The sequence below is a fragment of the Myodes glareolus genome, chromosome 8 (genome assembly GCF_982192425.1).
Source record: "Myodes glareolus chromosome 8, mMyoGla1.1, whole genome shotgun sequence".
Classification (NCBI taxonomy): Eukaryota; Metazoa; Chordata; class Mammalia; order Rodentia; family Cricetidae; genus Myodes; species Myodes glareolus.
Genome location: NC_142033.1, coordinates 21,400,640 through 21,420,182, shown reverse-complemented (window position 1 = coordinate 21,420,182; position 19,543 = coordinate 21,400,640). Strand labels below are relative to the sequence as shown.

Here is a 19,543-nt window from a genome sequence, read left to right as displayed (position 1 = left end):
TAGAGTATTTTGTTTCTGGTTCATGAAAGCTCATTGTATGTATGACTATGTGTGTATTACATATGTCTGAGAGTGAGTCTCAGCTTTTATTGCTCACTCTGGCAAGGAGGGGCCTAGTGAATCTTGTTAGCTTTAGGGACTTTATGAAGCTATTTTGAGTTGTTTACTTTCCTACTTAAGGAGTGTCCCTGCTGGATGAAATATTCCAATCTCAGAGGAAACTGTTAAACAACTCCTCCAAGATACACTGAACTGTGCCTCATAAATCTTGGAACAATACAGTCAGTTACCACAGATTGATGTAGTTATACCAGGAGGTACCTGGCATCTGATTGTCTTTCTACTGTTGTTGTTGTTGTTATTATTATTACTATTTTTTTTTAAAACAGTCCTGGATACCCTGGAATTCCTTATGTAAACCAGGCTGGCCTCAAGAGATCTGCCTGCCTCTACGTTCTGAGTGCTGGGATTAAAGGTGTGTACTGCCACACCTAGCTTGTTATTTTAATTACTATATGTAAGGTATTATATGTAGCTAGCTGCATTATATATTTCATTAATGATTGTAAGATGATGATGTCCTAGGTATTTGGTTCTTTGACTATGGGGCATTTGCTTTACTAATTTCTCATTTGGTATACCTGAGACACAAATTTGAGTTGGAAAGTCAGGATAAGTGATCATTTTTAGCAAAGTGTTATGAACCATGGCGTGTAGCACACGCCCAGCACTTGTGAGGTAGAGGCAGGAGGGTCACGGGATTCAGGACAGTCATATATACACTTTTCATGTTCTCAAGAAACAAAACAAAAAGTGGCAAAAATGACTCACTGGTTTGGATGAACTGCTTGCACTACAATGATTTCATGGCTTGAAGCATATTGTTTATCTTTCAACCTCTGCAACTTTAACATTACAGCTACTCGAAACATACTGAATTGGCAGCTGAGCCACTTTAACTCCGGAGTCCTTAGTTTTCTGGTTCTGGTTCTATACTATTATACATTTGCCTTCCCTTTAAATACTGGTACTTTTTTTTTTTTAAGATTTTTGAGACAGGGTTTCCTGGTTGTCCTGTAGCTTGCTTTGTAGACAAGACTGGCCTCGAACTCACTGAGATCCACCTGCCGCTGCCTCACAAGTGTTGGGATTAAAGGTGTGTGCCACCAATGCCCGGCAAGACTGATACTTAAGACTCAAACATAAGTTTTTTTTCTACACCCACACATTCAATAGGTGTGTTGAGGACCAATGAAAATGGTCAGGGCTAAGCCAAGTGAGGAGTGGTAGAAGACAAACTTTAGAGAGAAGTGCACACTCTGATCTGATGGAAGACTTCTCCTCACTCTGTAGACCAGTCTGGCCTGGAACTCAGAGATTCACCTGTTTTTGCCTCTGGAGTGGTCTTTTTCTTTTTAGTTTTTCGAGACAAGGTTTCTCTGTAGCTTTGGAGCCTGTCCTGGAACTAGCTCTTGTAGACCAGGCTGGCCTCGAACTCAAGAGTTCCACCTGACTCTGTCTTCTGAATGCTGGGATTATAGGTATGCACCACCACTCCCGGCTTGGAGTGCTGGTCTTTAAAAGGCATGTGTCACTGCTGCCAGGCTGGGCTACTGATACTTCTAAGGTGTAACTTGTTTCTCAGACATTGTCTCAATATTTCTCTTTCATCTCTGTTCCTGTTTACACGAGTGTTCCTTGGGTCCTCTTAAAGCCTTCGTACGTGCTGTTTGGAAGACAGTTGCGCCTACTGTTAGAGTCTTCTTACCTAACTCACCAGGAAGGCCTCTGTGCTAGCTTTTCTCTATAAAAACGTGTGCCATTACTATACAATTTTGTTTCGTTCACAAAGTTTATCACAATTTTCTTCTCTGTCTCTCTCTCTCTCTGTCTCTCTCTCTCGATTATTCAAAAATAGTGTCTCTCTGTGTAACAGCCCTAGCTGTCCTAGAACTCTCTCCATAGACCAGACTAGCCTCAAATGCACAGAGATCCGCCTGCCTCTGCCTCCCAGTGCTGGGATTAAAGGCGTGCGCCACCATCACCCCGATTCATCAAAACTTTCAAGTTCTGTATTCAAGCCTTGGCCGCTTTAACTAGAAGATAAAGTCAGACGTCCGTCCGTCAATGTAGAGAACTCATCCTAAAGATAGTCTTAATCCCTGTGACTAGAACAAGATTTAAGGAGGAACAGTAGACACTACTAAATGAATAAATGAAAAGCACATTACGTAGCAACCTCAGATTCTGTCTCACATTAATTATCCCAGGCCTAGCAAACGTTTCAGGTGGGAGATCAGCATCCCTGGGTGTAGGAAGCACAGCAGCAAAGTCCGCAAATCACGTGCCTTTCGGCCCGTGGAAGGAGGGAGGTTCCCTGGACCGTCAGGCAGCGCTGGGCGGGACGACGTGCAGAGGCCACGCCCCCTGACGTCCCGCTTCGCAGGCCCTCCTCAGCGCTGTGACGTTCCGCGCGAGGCACGGAGCGTAAACAGCGCAAGGCATTTCGGGAGTGGGATTGTTTCAGGCAGGAAGCAGGCTCCATTTTAGCGCCGCCCGCCGTCGCCATCTGTTTCTCTCCCCTCCCCCTTGTCGCCGTGGTGGCCGAGCCCAACTGGAAGACTGAAGGCCAGGCCGCCGGAGGCCAGTGCGGAAGGCGGGAAGGAGGAGAAGAAGAAGAGGCCGGGAGGCCGGGTGCGCGTAAGGAGCTGAGTGGCGCAGGTCAGGCCGGAGCGCGCGGCCCGCCGGACGGACGGACTGACGGACGGACTCGTGCGCCTGCGGCCGCGGCTGCGGCGCCCGCGCGACTCGCGTCCCGGCGGTGGCGGCGGCGGAAGCCGGAGGGCAGCCATGGCGGCCGACAGCCGGGAGGAGAAAGGTGAGCGCGGAGGATGGGGACCCCGGGCGGCCGGCGAGGGCACCGGGGAGCCGCGGCGTGCGGGCGGGCGGGGCTGGAGGTGCGGGCCTGGCGTCGAGCAGGCGGTCGAGAGGCCTGGCCGGGCCTGGCGTCCTCCCCTCGTGGGGCCTCACACCTCGGCCAGGGCTCTGCCTCGGCCCGGACCTCACTTCGGACTCAGCTTGTAGCCGTCCCTGGAGCGGTTGGGACAGGGCCTGCCCCGAAGGGCCTGCCCCCACGCCCGTTTCCTTGGAGGATTATGCGGATGTCATGCGTCTTTTCTGAACTGTCTTTCTGACAGACTTATTCGAAAATAATGTCATAGGTAGCGTTAGTAGACTAATGGTTAGGCCAGTTTAAATGATACGGGTGGATTATGAGTTTCGAGAAATACCTGAAAGTAACTTCTGTTTTCTTAGATAAACAAAGAACTGTGTTGTATTCCCTGAGCGCTTACTTTAGAAAGGAAGATGCTAGAAGAAAATAACACGCACCCCCCCCCCCACGCCCCAAATCCTGTCAGCTCATCTCCCAGAAATACGGTGCACATACCCTTTAAAAAGATACAGCCAGGAATACATAGGTGCAGATTACGTGGAGAGGTAAATTGGAAGAACTTGTGTTGATAAAATGCCATTTCTTCTGAAATTCTGAGTTTCCCGAGAACACAGATGCTGCTGTAGGCTCCAGATCAGGACGTTCGCTGGAGAGCGAGCTGGGCTGGATTGGATGCAGGCCTGAGCTATTTCTCAGCTCTTGAGCTACCATGGCAGTCTTGGAATAGTTAGTATGATGAAAATAAAATAAAGCACAATTGCTGCCCTGTACTCCTCAATCCTCTGTGTGGCTCATTAATTTGCGATGAAGATTTGCTCACTTAGATCAAGCTTTCTGGGTTTTTCTGATCAGCGTCAGTAGACATGCTTCAATGAATTGCGTTGGCATAAAGACGAGCTTTGGAAGTGAAATGAGTGAGAGTATATGTGAGATAATGCCTTTGTCATTTATTTTTTGAGACAGGGTTTCTCCTTAGCATCAGACTGTTACAGAACTTGCTCTGTAGACCAGGCTGGCCTTGAACTCAGAGATCTGCCTGCCTCTGCTCCCTGAGTGCTGGGATTAAAGGCGTCTGGCAACTCTTCCTGCTTAAGCAATTCTTCTACTAAGTGCAGTTTTATTTTCTATCCTTAAGCTAGCACCCCAGAATTGCCCCTGCGACATTCTCAAGAATGTGAACAAAGAATTCTGTTAGCAAATAAAGGAATTGCTTTTTTAAATTATAGTGAAGTCAGTTTAAAAAAGATCTTAACATCATTTTATCAACAATTAACAAAGATTCATTCAAAATTTGGTTGTCACGACAAAATTTCTGACTTACAAGTATGGGATTCCAATAGCTCTCGAGTTAGGCAAAGTGAACCAAACACAACAGCGACAAAGATTCAGTTGTCGATGTATTGCCTCTTAAAGTGGACATACCTTAGAAAAATGAATAATATACAGTAATGCAAAGTGAAGAAGAGTAATGATCATTTGGTTTTAGAAATGTACTTGCTAGGGAAGATGCAGTCCAAACACAAAAAGTATTATTGAGAAGTAGTGGTATCACTTTTCATCAATGCTTAGAATTATTGGAAATAGTTACTTAAAACTTAAATTTTTAAACTATGCTTTCTCATTTACATTTTCTGGTTCAAATGATTCTTTTTACAGTTAAAATCAAGATTATTTTTTCTATGCAAACAGCTAGTAGTCTACTGGAAGTACTTAGTTTCATTTGACCATTGTCAGACACTTAAGAATTATAGACAAAATTAGAATCAATAAGTAACACTTGAACAAGGAAAATTGAGAATGTTAAATATTGTTACATATTTTTCAACAAATTATAAAACTGTGTCCTCTAAGAACCTTAGTCTTGCCAAAACTTAAGCTTTTAATAAATCCCTACATTTTGGAAACCCTTGATCAAAAAACAAGTCTCAGTTTGCAGAAAATTGCAACTCCTGTGTGTTAATCCCAGAATGAATTTTAAAGAGAGTCTTAGGAATTCTTAAATTGGGCTTTGTAATAAATGCATTAATTCCATAATTTGTCAATAAATCCTGATACCTGGACAAATTACCAGGTTGACAATTTGTCCAAACAGTAAATTTGAAATAATCAGAGTTGACTTTTTTGTGGGGGTTTTTGTTTTGTTGTTGGTTTGCTTTCTTGAGGATGCTGGGAAACAAAATGCCCACTGTGTATCAGGCAAGTACTCTACTACTGAACCACATCCCCAGCTCTTTAGTTTTCTGTAGGATGAAGAAATGCACGTTTCTGTTAAAGTAAAATTTTGCATGAATTTATTTGAGCTCCTACAGTATAGTCTACAAAAAATAGTTAACCCAAAATGGATATGAGCTTTCATTTTTGCAAGTAATTTTCTATATTTCCAGACTGCAGTCTTAAGGAGGGCAAGTTTATAAGTGTCTTTTAAAGTAATTGTGTCCTCTATGCCGTAAATATTTACATGGTTGAACTTCATGAATAACTGAACATGAACAGTGTAAAGTTTAGAGCTGAGTTTTTAGTTATACATACACACAACTAACTGTGTACATAGATATACATCCACTTGTATACATGTTGTGGTCAGTAGTATTGTGAACTAGTTACCTGAGGAAGGGCTTCGTAAAACATTTTATTTGGTATACATCCCCCTGTCGCATTCTGGGTCTTTTGGTTTACCTGTAGTAGAAGTAAGTGGGAAATTAAGATCTTAGGTGTCAATTGATGGTATGGAGGGTGGGAAATATTGAGAGAAGATTCCTCCAAGTCTCTGGACATCATTAAAAGAATGATAATTTGCAGACTGGAAGGATGGCTCAGCAGCTAAGTATACTTGATCGCTCTTGGGAATACTGTAGTTTGGTTCCGAGAACCCACTTATAAGCTCACAACTGTCCTTAGCTCCATTTCCAGATTCCAATGTCTGACCTTTACCATGCCTCATGGTGCACATACATACATACAGGCAGAACACTGACACATTCAGAAGAGTGGTTTTTTGTTTTGTTTTGTGTTGTTGGTTTTTCTCTGTGTAGCTTTGGTGCCTGTCCTGGAACTAGCTGTTGTAGAACAGGGTTGTCTCAAACTCACAGAGATCCGCCTGCCTCTGCCTTCTGGGTGCTGGGATTAAAGGCTTGTGCCACCACCACCCAATTTAGGATGGTGGTTTTTAATGACTGAAATAGCTGAGGGATTATCCTAATGTAAGAAAATGTACTTTGCATGATAACAAAAGGTGAGATTTCCAGACATCCTGTTTTACCTCCCTGAAACTGTTAAGTGAACTGAAGAAAAATGAGAGGTGAATTTCCTTGCCTGGGTTTGAAAATGTGCATTTAACATTTTCTTAATCTGATTATGAATCTTGAAATAAGTAGTATTATGTGTTGTTTGACCTACAGTCTAATGTGGTCAAGTTGTGTGTCTCAGAGGATTGCTACACCAATCTCTTCAGTTAAGGTTTATGACCTTTTTATGTAGAGTTAAGATTTTAGTTAGGTCACAAATTCTTTGGATTTTATTTCAGAATTCTTTGTACAAAACAGCCATCTAAGGCTAGTCTACTTTGAGAATCCTGTTCTTATTTCTATGTAAAGTCCCATAACAAGCAGAATTACTTGCTTTGTTGCATTTAATATCTCTTTGAGATGGAAACAAGGCACTAAGAACAGTGATTTCTTGTTTTGTTTACCTCCTATATGTAGAAATCTGTACTTGTACCTCAAACTCAGTTAATAGTAACATAACTTTCCATATATGAAAAGTAATGTAAGTAGAAGACATTTGCAGATTGTCTTCCTGTAGAGGGGTAATTAAGTTTGTTTTTAATTTTTTTCCTTAAATTGAGGCAGCATTTAAAAGTAAAACTGTCCTAAATAAAATTCGGGTTTGCCAATGTGATTGAAAATTTGCAGGATGTGATAACAATACTTGGATTTTGTTAACAGTCTACAGTGATTGCTTAGAATTGTTCTTGCCCCTGTATTTTTACAATGTATAGTCATATACCCTCTGTCAGTATTTGAATCAGTAATGAATTGTTTGCATGGTTTGCTCCCACAAGATTATGTTGCCAACAGTGTAGTTATCTTAGTCTGTGAGGGCAAGATGTTTACAGGATGACAAAATCTTTCTAGGGATTGCTGCACATCTCTCAGGATATAACCTCTTTGATACATAAATTGCCAGCTTATATTCATACTAGCATAAGGCAGATAAAGTACTGCTAACAGAAAGAAGAGTATTCTCTTTAGAGATACTAGCATGACCTGTGTTTAGACAGTAGTAGATAATAGTTTCATTACCTTAAACCCAGAGCACCTCATGCAAGGCCTTGACATGTCACTTCTCTGTTTTAACAGAAGATTGTCAAGACTGCTACAGCTGGTTGTTTTCAGGTGAGAATATAGGCCCCAGTGACCGATAGTCCTTTAAAAAAAAAAGTGAGTTTTTATGTTAAATATTTGGCTCCTTTTTTTTTTCTTCTTTTTTTGAGACAGGGTTTCTCTGTAGCTTTGGAGCTTGTCCTGGAATTAGTTTTAGTAGACCAGGCTGGTCATGAATTCACAGAGATCCACCTGTCTCTGCCTCCCGAGTGCTGGGATTAAAGGTGGTGTACCACCACCAACCAATTATTCAGCCCTTTTAAAGACAAAGCATCCAGTAGCTTAGTTCTTCTGTTGACTGTTAATATACAGCCTTGAGTAGACTTGAACCTTAGTTCTAAATAGAAATATTCTTGAATGAAATTTGTTTTGTTGAACTGATTTTAGTTGCATTGCCCACATTTTGAAATAAAATATTTGTTTTGTGATAGTTTAATTTTGAAATAGATTTAGATGCTTTAAAATGATTTTAGGTCTAGTTTTCTATTTAGACATCAAAGGAAAGACTGAAAAATTCATTTTAATCCCACACAAAATAGGATTATACAGTACATGAATTATACGGCCATACAATTTTTAAGCTGGTGTTCACCAACCTAAGTTCCTTTTACTGTTAGTATTCTTAGGTAAGGCTGTTCTATGAAGTAACTGAATGTATACGAATTATATATGTATGTAGAAAGGGGCTTAAACTTTTATCACTAGTGAACCCTTGATCAGATTCTTTTGTGACCCTGATTGTATAGACATACAAAATAGATATATGTCAAACATTTATGGACAATTTAATTTTACTCTTAAAGAGAAACTAATTTGCATACTAATGAGATAAGCTATATTCTTTTTAGTTTTACATGAAGAATTAAATCCTGAGTGAGTGATACTAGAAGTGTTTGAACACTTAATGCCATTTTGCATAAATCTGTACTGCAGAAATGTGTTTAGGGTCATTTCACAAATTGTTATCCTAATCCCAAGCCAAGCTTCACTTAACAATTGATATATAAATCAGCAAGTCAGAAAACAGATTTAAAAATCAGATATTCTAATACAATCCAAAGGTACATTTGATATTTACATGCTAAGGAATGGCTGTAGGAAAACATTATCTTCATTTTCCCCAAGAAAGAAAACCATATGTTTCTATAAGTGTAAATTTTTGAGTGCAGACGAAAAGACCTCCGTTGTGTTGTAGGATGGCACACACAATGCAAAGTGTGCATGTTGTATGTTCATAACCAAGGTAAAATATTGGTGTAACATAGTAAGTACTGTGAGAAATACTTGATATTCGTTTTCATTTTAAGTTGTGGTTATTGTGCATTACTCTTTACTGGTGTCAGGTCTCACCACCCCGCATGGTTAACAGGTTGAAACCCACAGTTCAAAGTCTGTGGCATAGAATATCAATAATGCTAAACAAAGTGATAGAAAGTTTATTTAAAGGAAGTTGTTCTAAGCTGGGCGGTGGTGGTGCATGCCTTTAATCCCAGCACTCAGGGAGACAGAGGCAGGAGGATCTCTGAGTTTGAGGCCAGCCTGGTTTACAAGAGCTAGTTCCAGGACAGGCACCAAAGCTACAGAGAAAATTTGTTTTGAAAGACCAAAAAAAAAAAAAAAAACCACCATTATTTTTGAAGATTTATTGTTTATGTATGCAGTGTTCTGTGTGCACATCAAAAGGATGGTTTTGAGCCACCATGTGGTTGCTGCGAATTGAACTTAGGTCCTCTGGAAGAGCAGCCAGTGCTCTTAATCTCTGGGCCATCTCTCCAGCCCTAGATAAATTATTTTTTAATTACATTGAAGATAGTTATTTTTTATCCTTAAATATCAGAGATGATTATTTAAGGGCAATGTTCTTTAAGGATAATAGCATGACATTGTTAGTCTTTATAACTAGTTCATTTTAAGTTTGAAAAATGAAGTGTATACAAAGTTTACTTTTTATAACTAGTCGGCAGAGGAATCAGCTTGAATTATTATATAGTACTTACTATTAAGAGTATTTACTAGTTTTGAAAACATCTTCCACTCACATTTCTCTCAACAGTAAAGAACTTTGTTCCTCTCTCCAAACCTGTGTAGGCGTTTATTGGTTGTCTCTAAATAACTGAGATGGTTTTGCTCTGTTTTGTCTACTTTTCTGTGTTGGGACATAATGCTGAGAGCTTGAACCCATGCTGGATCAGCCATAAAGAAGAGTGACTGTAGAAAAAGACCCAAGAAGCCCTAGTTATTTTGGGTTTTCTCAGCCAAAAATATTTGAACCATTCTTAATACCCTTCTAGCCCCAGCTGTCATCAGACTAAACTTCTGATAGATCCCAGGTGATGCCTTGGAAACATGAACAATAATGGAAAATGATTGTTACTGTCTTATAGCATCTTCAGATAATTTGGGCTTGTGTGTATTTACTGAATAGATTTATCCTCTGAACCAGATTTTAAATATGATAGAGCCTGAGGGTTGAGGTGGACAAGGTTTAAGATCTCACTGTGTTAAGGAAAGGTTTTGTAGGTTGAAACACTCATTAGGTGTATAAGTCTCCTTTCTCCAATCATTGTATTTCTTTTTGATTGGCATGCAAGATATTAGATATCATGACATTTTCAAACAAGGGTGTATTTTGTTAGATTCTCCCCTTATATCTTCCCTATCTCATTGTTTTCCATAGCCCTTCCTCCATCTCTTCCTCTTTCATGTCACATGTATGTTTTTAAATTTTTAACTGAATTATGTGTTTGTTAATAGTGTCAGGCTAGAAGTGGGGAAAATTAGATTTCAAAGACTGGATTTCCCAGTTCATAGTTATCATAGAATAGATAATCTAAATTTCTTCATCTCCTAGTTTCCTGTCTTATTTCAGTTAACACTTTAGTGGTTTCAGTGGTAGAGAAGATAAAATGTAGTCATTTATATCAGGGAATAGCAAAACATTTTATTAAGGATTAGATAGGCTTTGTGAATCACAACAATTCCTGGTGACATTACTTATCTGCCAAATGTATTTAGCTTGTTAAAGACTATAGTACAAATAAAACTATACTCATCTAGGAAGATTGATTTTCTGGATTAAGTGAATTTTAAATGTTTCTGGCTATACAAAGCCAAGGTTTGGGGCACAATTAATTTGAAATTCATACTACCTTTTAAAAATACTTTGCATTTGTGTTGTGTCCTGCTTTTCATCTAATCATCATCATCATCATCATCATCATCATCTTCTTCTTCTTCTTTTCTTCTTCATCTTCTTCTTCCTGTTTTATTTTATGTGTAGTAGTATTTTTGCCTGTGTGGAAATCTATGTACCCTGCATGATGTCTGTGGAGGTCAGAACAGGGTATCCATCCCTGTGACTGGAGTCAAGAATGGTGGGTTTTGGGAAGAAATGCTGGTCTTCTGCAAGAAGTGCTTGCCGGGCAGTGGTGGTTCACATTTTGAATCTCAGCACTCAGGAGGCAGAGGCAGGCGGATCTCTGTGAGTTCAAGACCAGCCTGGTCTACAAGAGCTAGTTCCAGGACAGGCTCCAAAAGCTACAGAGAAACCCTGTCTCGAACAACCAAAAAACAAAAAGTGCTTTTAGCCACTGAACCACAACTGTAACCCTGAACTTCTAATTCTTTCTGCCTTTATTTCATGTGGTCATATAGTGAAGGTGCTAAGATGTTAGCAATACGATGTTTTGTTAAGTAGTCATTGCATGGTTAGTATTTATCTTGGAAGTTTGTAGACATTATCTGAAACAGCAATCAGTACCCGAATTTGAAATTTTTAAAAAACATTACGCTGTAAAGTTGCTTTTTATAAGGAATTATGATGTGGGTGTGCCTTTGAAATTTATATTGCGTATTTTTTTTTGGTTTTATATTTAGCTCATGAGATGCAATTCTGTTTTGGGGGTTATTTCTCATTAAAATTAATTTTATGAAAAGATTTGTCTGTTCAATGGTCTGTATTTTTCATAGTTTGTTGCTGTTTTCTTTGAATGTATTTCATTCCTTCAAAACTAGTTGATGCCACCTTTTTTTAACCGATAAAAGAACTTTGAGCAGGTAATAAGCATCTTTCTAAATTTGGCTTATTTCTAGAAAACTATTGTTTGTTTTAGATTTTTAATTTTATGTGTATGAGTGCTTTGTATGTCTGTGTACCTCAAGGTGTGCAGACTTACAAAGGCCAGACGATGGTGTTGGAACCCCTGGAACTGGAGCTAAGATTGATTGTGAGCCACCTTGTGGGTTCTGGAAACCAAATCCAAGTCCTGCAGGAACAACACGTGCTCTTAACCATGAAATCATAATCTCCAGCCCCTATCCCATTTATTTATTTTTTTAAAAGGTAGTGTCTAAAATAGTACTTGCCATCATCATTCTGATCTTGAAGGATCTTTATGTAAAAACACATCTAGATGATATATTCCTTTTTATTCAACATACTTTGATTTTCACTAATAGTAAATGAAGAAATGACTTATTTCTTCATTTTAGAAAAGTGTGGTGAAGTACAGATAAATATTCATAACACCCAGAGAAGTCAGTCATGCCAATAACAGATTTAATTTTTTCATCGTTCATAAATGGAAAGCATTTTTGTTTTCTGTGTAATGTTGCTTCTCTTATTATTGCTTGTGTTAACTGTTACAGGTATCTTCAGCCCTTTTTCTTTACCTATAATTATTAACCTCACTGCTTCAAATGGGCCTTGCTGCTTACTATATAATTGTTTCGTCAGGTTTTATGACTGTATAATTTCTTATTGTAAATTTAGAAAGTTATTGTTTTAACTTTTTATTCTTTGTGTCTTTCACATCATGAATCACAATTCCATTCATTTTCTGACCCTTTGTGTCTGCCCAAGCAACCTCCTGCCATCAGTAAAATAAAATGTAAGAGGAAAAATAAGAAAAAAAATCTCACATGGAAACTGTAGTGTGGCACAAAGTCACAGTAAACCTTTTCATCCATGTGTCTTTACATGCAAGTATTCATTGCAAAGAAGTCATTGGTCTGTTTCGAGGCCTCTGGTTCTATCTATGTGGGACTCCTTGGATATCCTGTTATGTGTTATGGAGATCCTACCAGTACTGTCCCCATCACATGCTCCATCCAGGCCGGGTGGATGTTGGTGGGACAAGTCAAAACCCTGATTCTGAATCTGAGTAGGTGCAGTGTTGTTCAGCAAAATTGTTCCAAGTTTTTGGGACTGGAATATGCCAGTTTAGGTAGAGTTGCCTTTCTGAGCAACTGAACCTTTTATTATCAGGTTGCAAATATTTAGGGTTTTTTTTTTTTTTTTTTTTTTTTTTTTTTTTTTTTTTTTTTTTTTAGTACATTTATCTTGCTTTGTAGCTCAGGCTGTTCTGGAGTTTGAAAATCCCCTGCTCAGTCTCTAGTTTTTATTCTTAACTCTTTTAATGACAATCTCAGATGAATAAAGTCGTTACTTGATGAAATAAGTCACAAAACAAAGCAATCCCACACCAACTCGGAATTAAGATTAATAAAAGGGTTATTTATAAGATTAGTAAAAGGGTTAAAAGAAAAAAACTTACAGGTCACCGTCCTAGACAATAGCCTCCTGCAGGACCAGGAAAAGCGTCTGATAGCTTGAAGCGGAATCCGAAGCAAGCCAGAAAGTGAGAGGGCTGCCGCCACTTTATATTTTTAAAGCGAAAGATATCATACCCCAGTGGGCTGGTATCTCAAAGGCTATTGACTGAAGGAGCAAAAATAGCACCCGCAGCAATTACTGAAGTAGGTAGTACAACAAATTTTTGTGTACTCCAAGTGCATTCTCTAAACTTCACCATTTGTCACATTTGTGTTTCTCTCTGGCATTCATTCTTCTTTCAGGTTGATCTGTCTTCATTGAATGTGTGGGTATATGCTTGCAGACTCGTATTTTTTTCTTTTTCTTCAACTATTTGCCATGGGTGTGGTGCATCTTTACCCTTAAGTACTTAATTTCCTTAAGCATGTTATCATAATCACAAAATTAAGACTCAGTCTTGGATATGGCTATGTTTGTCTGTGTCATTTCCTGTATCCTGAAATGTTTTTTTGTGTGTGTGTATTTCATAATAGACATTTAGATTGTGCATTTTTGGATATTAATATCACAAAACTACTCCTGACTTAAGTGAGCCATGTTTGGAGTTTTTGTGATGGTGATTTGTGTCCTTTTGGTGATACCAACTTTGATTACTTGAGCCAACTGGTGTGTACCATCTTTTCATACCTTATGTGGTATGCTTCTGGTTTGAGAGATGAGAACTATATGTGTATCTATTATTGTTTAATGGGATTGATCCTTAAGTGAAAAAAAAGCTCTTTGGAGGTTATGAACAATTTTTTAATTTTAAAAATAGTCTTTATTTTATATACCAATCCCAGTTTCCTCTCCCTCTCTTCTTCCTGCTCTCTCCACAATTCTCCCACCCCTTCTGGACTTTTTTTCCTTTAAAGATTTGTTTATTATATACACAGTGTTTGGCATGTATGCCTATACACCAGAAGAGGCCACCCACCATCACTTGTTATAGATGCTTGTGAGCTATCATGTGCCTGGGAATTGAACTCAGGACCTCTGGAAGAGAAACCAGTGCTCTTAACCTCTGAACCATTGTTCCAGCCCCTATGAGCATTCTTAATTACTCAAAATAAATGATTTTTTGTAAGTATTAAAAAGTAAATGATTAATACTGATTTTTTCTATTTCTTAAATGTGTTTGCAGATGGGGAACTTAATGTTTTAGATGATATTTTGACTGAAGTACCAGAACAGGATGATGAACTCTACAATCCAGAGAGCGAACAGGATAAGAATGAGAAAAAAGGTAAGAATCTATGATTTTTGTCAAAATTCACAGTTTAAGTAGACTATTCAACCCCGCCCACCCGCCCCCACCTAGATAGTTTCTGTGTAGCTTTGGAGCCTGTCTAAGCTGGCCTTGAATTCAGAGATCTGGACGCCTCTGCCTCTCAAGTGCTAGGAAGGCGTGTGCCACCAGAGCCCAGCTCAATTCAGTTTCTTAAGAAAAATCTCTGCTTTTATACTTGTACCTTGACTTTTAGTACCAAAAGCCCACAATAAACTGTTGCATGATAGACCCTAATCATAAGAATAAAAACACTTAAAAAAAAAAGTTTGGAAAGATAATTTGGCATTTACGAGCACTTGCTTTGGCAGAAGACCAGGGTTCAGTTTTCATCACTCCTGTGGCAGTTTACAATTACGTGGGATCCAGTACCTGCTACTGATCTCTGCATGCACCAGACACACTGGGGCACACATACATGTAGTTCCAAAACACATAGAAAATAATACTTAAAGCCTTTCAAATAATGGGCTTTTGGTTCGACAGTTGGAAAGCTGTTTTGTTTATATTTGTTCTGGAGTTAAGATATTTTAGGAGGTATTTTAAAGAATTGGGATTTTTCTTTTTGTTATTTTTTTTCCTATAACTGTTGATACACATTTATTTGTAAATCTCGGTGAAATTAATAGAGTAACACTAATACTTTTACCTATCTTTTTAAATTGTATTTTAAAGGATCAAAAAGAAAAAGTGAACGACTGGAATCTACTGACAGCAAACGACAAAAGCCTTCCATCCATTCAAGGCAGTTGATTTCTAAACCACTGAGCTCTTCCGTTAGCAATAATAAAAGAATAGTTAGTACAAAAGGAAAGTCGGTTACAGAATATAAAAATGAGGAATATCAAAGATCTGAAAGGAACAAGCGTCTAGATGCTGATCGGAAAATTCGTCTGTCAAGTAGTTCGTCTAGAGAACCTTACAAGACTCAACCAGAAAAAGCTTGTCTACGGAAAAGGGATTCTGAAAGAAGGGCCAAATCTCCTACACCAGATGGTTCTGAGGTAGTAAATGTTATTGCAGATAATAAAGCAGTTCTTTTTGAGGCTTTAGAACTTTACTCGTCTTGACCTTGTCTATTAATGACTGCTGATTCCCTTTTTCTTTAAACATCAGAGAATTGGACTTGAAGTTGATAGACGTGCAAGCAGATCCAGCCAATCTTCAAAGGAAGAAGTAAACTCTGAAGAATATGGCTCTGACCATGAGACGGGGAGCAGTGGTTCTTCTGATGAACAGGGCAACAACACTGAGAATGAGGAGGAAGGAGTGGAAGAAGATGTAGAGGAAGATGAAGAGGTAGATGAAGATGCAGAAGATGATGAGGAAGTGGATGAAGATGCGGAGGAGGAGGAGGAGGAGGATGAAGAGGAGGAGGAGGAAGAGGAGGAAGAAGAAGAGTATGAACAGGACGAGAGAGATCAGAAGGAAGAGGGAAATGATTATGACACCCGGAGTGAGGCCAGTGATTCTGGTTCTGAGTCTGTTTCCTTCACAGATGGATCTGTCAGATCTGGGTCAGGAACGGATGGCTCAGGTACTGTTTTGTTTTTTATTTTTTATAATATGACAGGTTGTCCTTCCCTTTTGAGGAATTTGGGGTAATAAGGGGTTGTTTTGTAACCTTTTATATTTAGTTACATTTCCCTGAATATCAAGTAATACATTTTAATAATTTCGAGTAAAATTTATAGATTTCAGGATATTTCCTGGCTATAAGTTTAGTATAAATTTGTGCAAGTCTAAGTTTGTTTATATGAATGTATTTCAGGCTTTAGTTTTATAAGTTCTTAATATTTTCATCACTGACAATAGCTTTTTCAGATATATATGCATTTGGGTGTATATTCATATGGAATCTTTACACTAGTTTTTATGGCATTTTCATGGTCGAATGCCCCTACATTTCTATCATGTGACAGTAGAGCCAAAAAAAAAAACGAGTACATTCTTTTTCCACCAAATGTAAGATTTTCTTTTTATTCAATACGTAGACCTTGACTGAGAGCCTGTAGAGGTGCGAGGCTGATGTGTGGTGAAAAAGAATATAAATATCTTGTTAGAAAGACTGGGTAAGAGCCATCAATTAGGTTATCTCTTTAATACTACTTTTCTTCTTTTTTGAGGGTTTGGCTATGGTTTATTCAGTGGATAAGAGGAGGGAGGGAGAGATAGAGGGAGAGAAACAGAGAGAGGAGAAGGGGAGGGAGAGAAGAGGCCCCTAGCCACCTCTTCTGAAGTGAGATGGGGCAGAGAGCTCCCTTTATGCTATTTAATATATGAAATAAAACATAAGCCTACTCACAAGAGCAAGGTGCTCTTTGCTGAAGAAAGGTTCAGGGGTCACAGCAAAAAGAGGTATTTATAGTTTCATGGGTATTTCTTGTGAGGATGGAATCAGATCAGATGTGCTACCTAATTGAAATAACCTGTATTACAGAATTTTACTATTAATAGGTCATTGAAATGACTGTAATCGACCAATTGCTTTATAGCAGTTGGAAACTGAAGTGCTTTTAACCTTGTGTTCACTTGAGTAGTGAGTTTGAGGATTTAAGTATTTATCTTTCTTTTTATACAATTGAGAGAAGTCTTTTTAAAAAAGTATTTAACCGAATAGATGATAGTTGGATTTGATGTAAAAAGTTTGAGGAAGTTTGTTCCATCATTTATTTTACTCATATAAAAAATTATATGAATTTTTTATACTCTGTAACGGATAGGGAGTATAAATCAATTGGCAAGGTGTGTGTGGTACTCTAAGCCTGTAATCTTAGGCACTTAGGAAGGAAATGCAGGAATATTGTGGGTTTGAGTCTATCCTGGTCTTTGTAAGACTGTTTCAAAAGCAAAACCAAAAATGTTGCTATTGTGAAGAATCACCAATTCTGGAGATGTGTGAAACCACCCATAGGACTAGAGGAAATTTTTTTACAGGATTGTATGTTTTTGGGTATTGAATCAAATAATGGGATTTGCTGAAATGCTTAGAACCTGAAACATTTTTTTAATATTTGATAAGTTTTTGCATGAATTTGTTAGTAGTATAGTAGACTACTTCATGTTACATTTTTGTGGAGAATATATTTCCAATTTAAAGGGTAGTCTATTATTTTACAACAAATGCATCATTTTTAATAATAGATTGTTATAAAAGAGATACCTGGAACTGAAAATTCTTAATGTGACTTTTACTTAAGACACTATCCATAGGTAACTTTTCTTAGGTAATTTTATATATATTACTTGAAATATGAGGTTACTTTGAAATTTTTGATTTGGGTATGCCAGTTTTTAAGCATTAGGGACCATATTTAAGTTCAGTATCACTAGCTTTCTAGCTAGATTGCATTTCAGTTTCTCTAGCTTACCTTTTCTCAGAATTTTTATTAATTTATACTCAGTGGCCAACCAGAGTAGTAACTTTCACTTTTGACCTGAGTAGTAACTTCCATGTACTTAAAAGTAGTACAAGTTATTTATATAAAATGCTGAAAATTCCTTTATTAATGTCAGGTTTGCTGTACTATAAATCTTGCTGGGCAAGATCTTCTGTACCTTTTTGTATTTTCCCTCTATCTCTGTGAAGGATTTTAGCCTCAAGAGATTTTCTTACTCGGAATTTGTAAAGTTTTTATCCTTGAAATGTTCAGGGAATAAAATTTAAACATACCACAGCTTTGATAAAATGTAATAATAATTTTTAAAGAAAATAAACATTACATTGCTTAAGAATTACCAGGATGTCCTTGCTTTAATGCATTAAAGGTACCAGGGCAATCTGCAGCATCCTGATAGGTACTAGTACTTTAAGTAAACAACAAAACAAATCTGTAAAATATTTTTTACATTTACTCAGGAAGAGTGAAGCATAAGTATTGTACTCTTTAGATTGAAGGCAAGTTGTGTCTTACAACTGTGGGACCTCAGCATTGCTTGGTTCTGTTTGGTTTTTTGTTGTTGTTGTTGTTTTTTGTTTGTTTGTTTGTTTTTTGTCAAGGCTTCCATATCTAAACACAATGAGCATACTCTAAGAATTCAGAGAGAAGAAAATTTAGTTTTTAAGAAGTTAACTGTGACAGTATATAGTAGGGTAATGTATGTGTGACCACTGCATTTCATTTTCAACTTTCCATTGTTTTTTTTTGTTGTTGTTTTTCAAGGCAGGGTTTCTCTTTAGCTTTGTAGCCTGTCCTGGAACTAGCTGTTGTAAACCAGGCTGGCCTCGAACTCACAGAGACCATTGTTTTTTTTTTTTTTTAAAAGATATTTATTTTTATATTTCTTTTCTCCCAGCTACCAGTTGAAGGGGTTTATTATTGTATGATTACAATAGCAAGCATCCTCACGTTCCAAATTAAGCTCGATGTGGTGGGGAATTAGTTTTTGTTTATGTTAATATGTGTTTTCCAGTGGGAATGCTTTGTGTTCTAGTGTTTTCATACATCACAATGAGACTTCTGAGAAGGTACTAGTGTAGTTCCAACAAGCAACAGGACTTAATACAGCACTTCATGGTACATACAAAATGTTCACTAAGTTTAGTTGAAGAAAACTGTATTTGCTTTACAAATTTCCCTCTCGCAGAAAACTTTTGTAAAGCAGTTAAGTCAGTTCCTGACTTCTTTTATATTCATGTTTTTATTGAAATGCGTGACAGGGTCAAACATACTTAGCAGTATTTTTTTTTTAAATGAGACTGAGGAAGTTAAGTAATGAGAAGATGAAGAAACATGGTTAATGCTTAAGAGCTGAATGACAACACTAGATCGAGGACAACGTATCATTTGAAATGCCTATTGGAGCTTTTTTTTTGTATTGTGATATTTTAAAAACTTGTCTGGATTTTTTGTTTTAGATGAGAAAAAGAAGGAAAGGAAGAGAGCTCGAGGTATATCACCCATTGTTTTTGATAGAAGTGGCAGTTCTGCATCAGAGTCATATGCAGGTAATCCCATTTAATTTTAGGATTATAGATGACTGATTATAACCTGCTTAAGAAAGTGTGGAGGTTGTAGTTTAGTGTGAATTGTTGATGTCCATTAGTACTGAATTTTGGCATGTTCAGTGTAATAATTCTAGAGGAAACTAAGCTTTTTCTTATTTTAATCCTGTTCTGTTACTGCTTCAGTGGAGTTTTCAATTTTCACTTTTTTTTCTCTTGGAAGATGATGATTCAGTGACTAGTTTTCTGAGTGGGAAACTGTTCAAATATACCAAAAAAAGGAAAAACAAAAGAAAAAAATTCGAACAACCCAAAAAAACAAAAACACTCGTACACATTGAGAAATATTTTTTTGTGTGTGTGGGTGCGCTAGGAAGAATTA

At 37.8% G+C, this 19,543-nt stretch overlaps 1 protein-coding gene across 4 annotated transcripts in view; it reads left to right on the top strand.

The window, feature by feature from the left end:
- The first annotated feature begins 2,512 nt into the window (after positions 1-2,512).
- The window catches only part of Ythdc1 (YTH N6-methyladenosine RNA binding protein C1), a 31,580-nt gene continuing 14,549 nt past the window's right edge, over positions 2,513-19,543 (top strand). For all 4 annotated transcript variants that reach the window (XM_085691700.2, XM_085691699.2, XM_085691698.2 and 1 more), the window contains exons 1-5: positions 2,513-2,878; positions 14,073-14,174; positions 14,892-15,220; positions 15,333-15,753; positions 19,075-19,164. In XM_085691700.2, the coding sequence (XP_085547826.2) occupies positions 2,851-2,878; positions 14,073-14,174; positions 14,892-15,220; positions 15,333-15,753; positions 19,075-19,164 (970 nt within the window). In that variant the 5' untranslated portion in view covers positions 2,513-2,850. The remainder of the gene's footprint in view (positions 2,879-14,072; positions 14,175-14,891; positions 15,221-15,332; positions 15,754-19,074; positions 19,165-19,543) is intronic.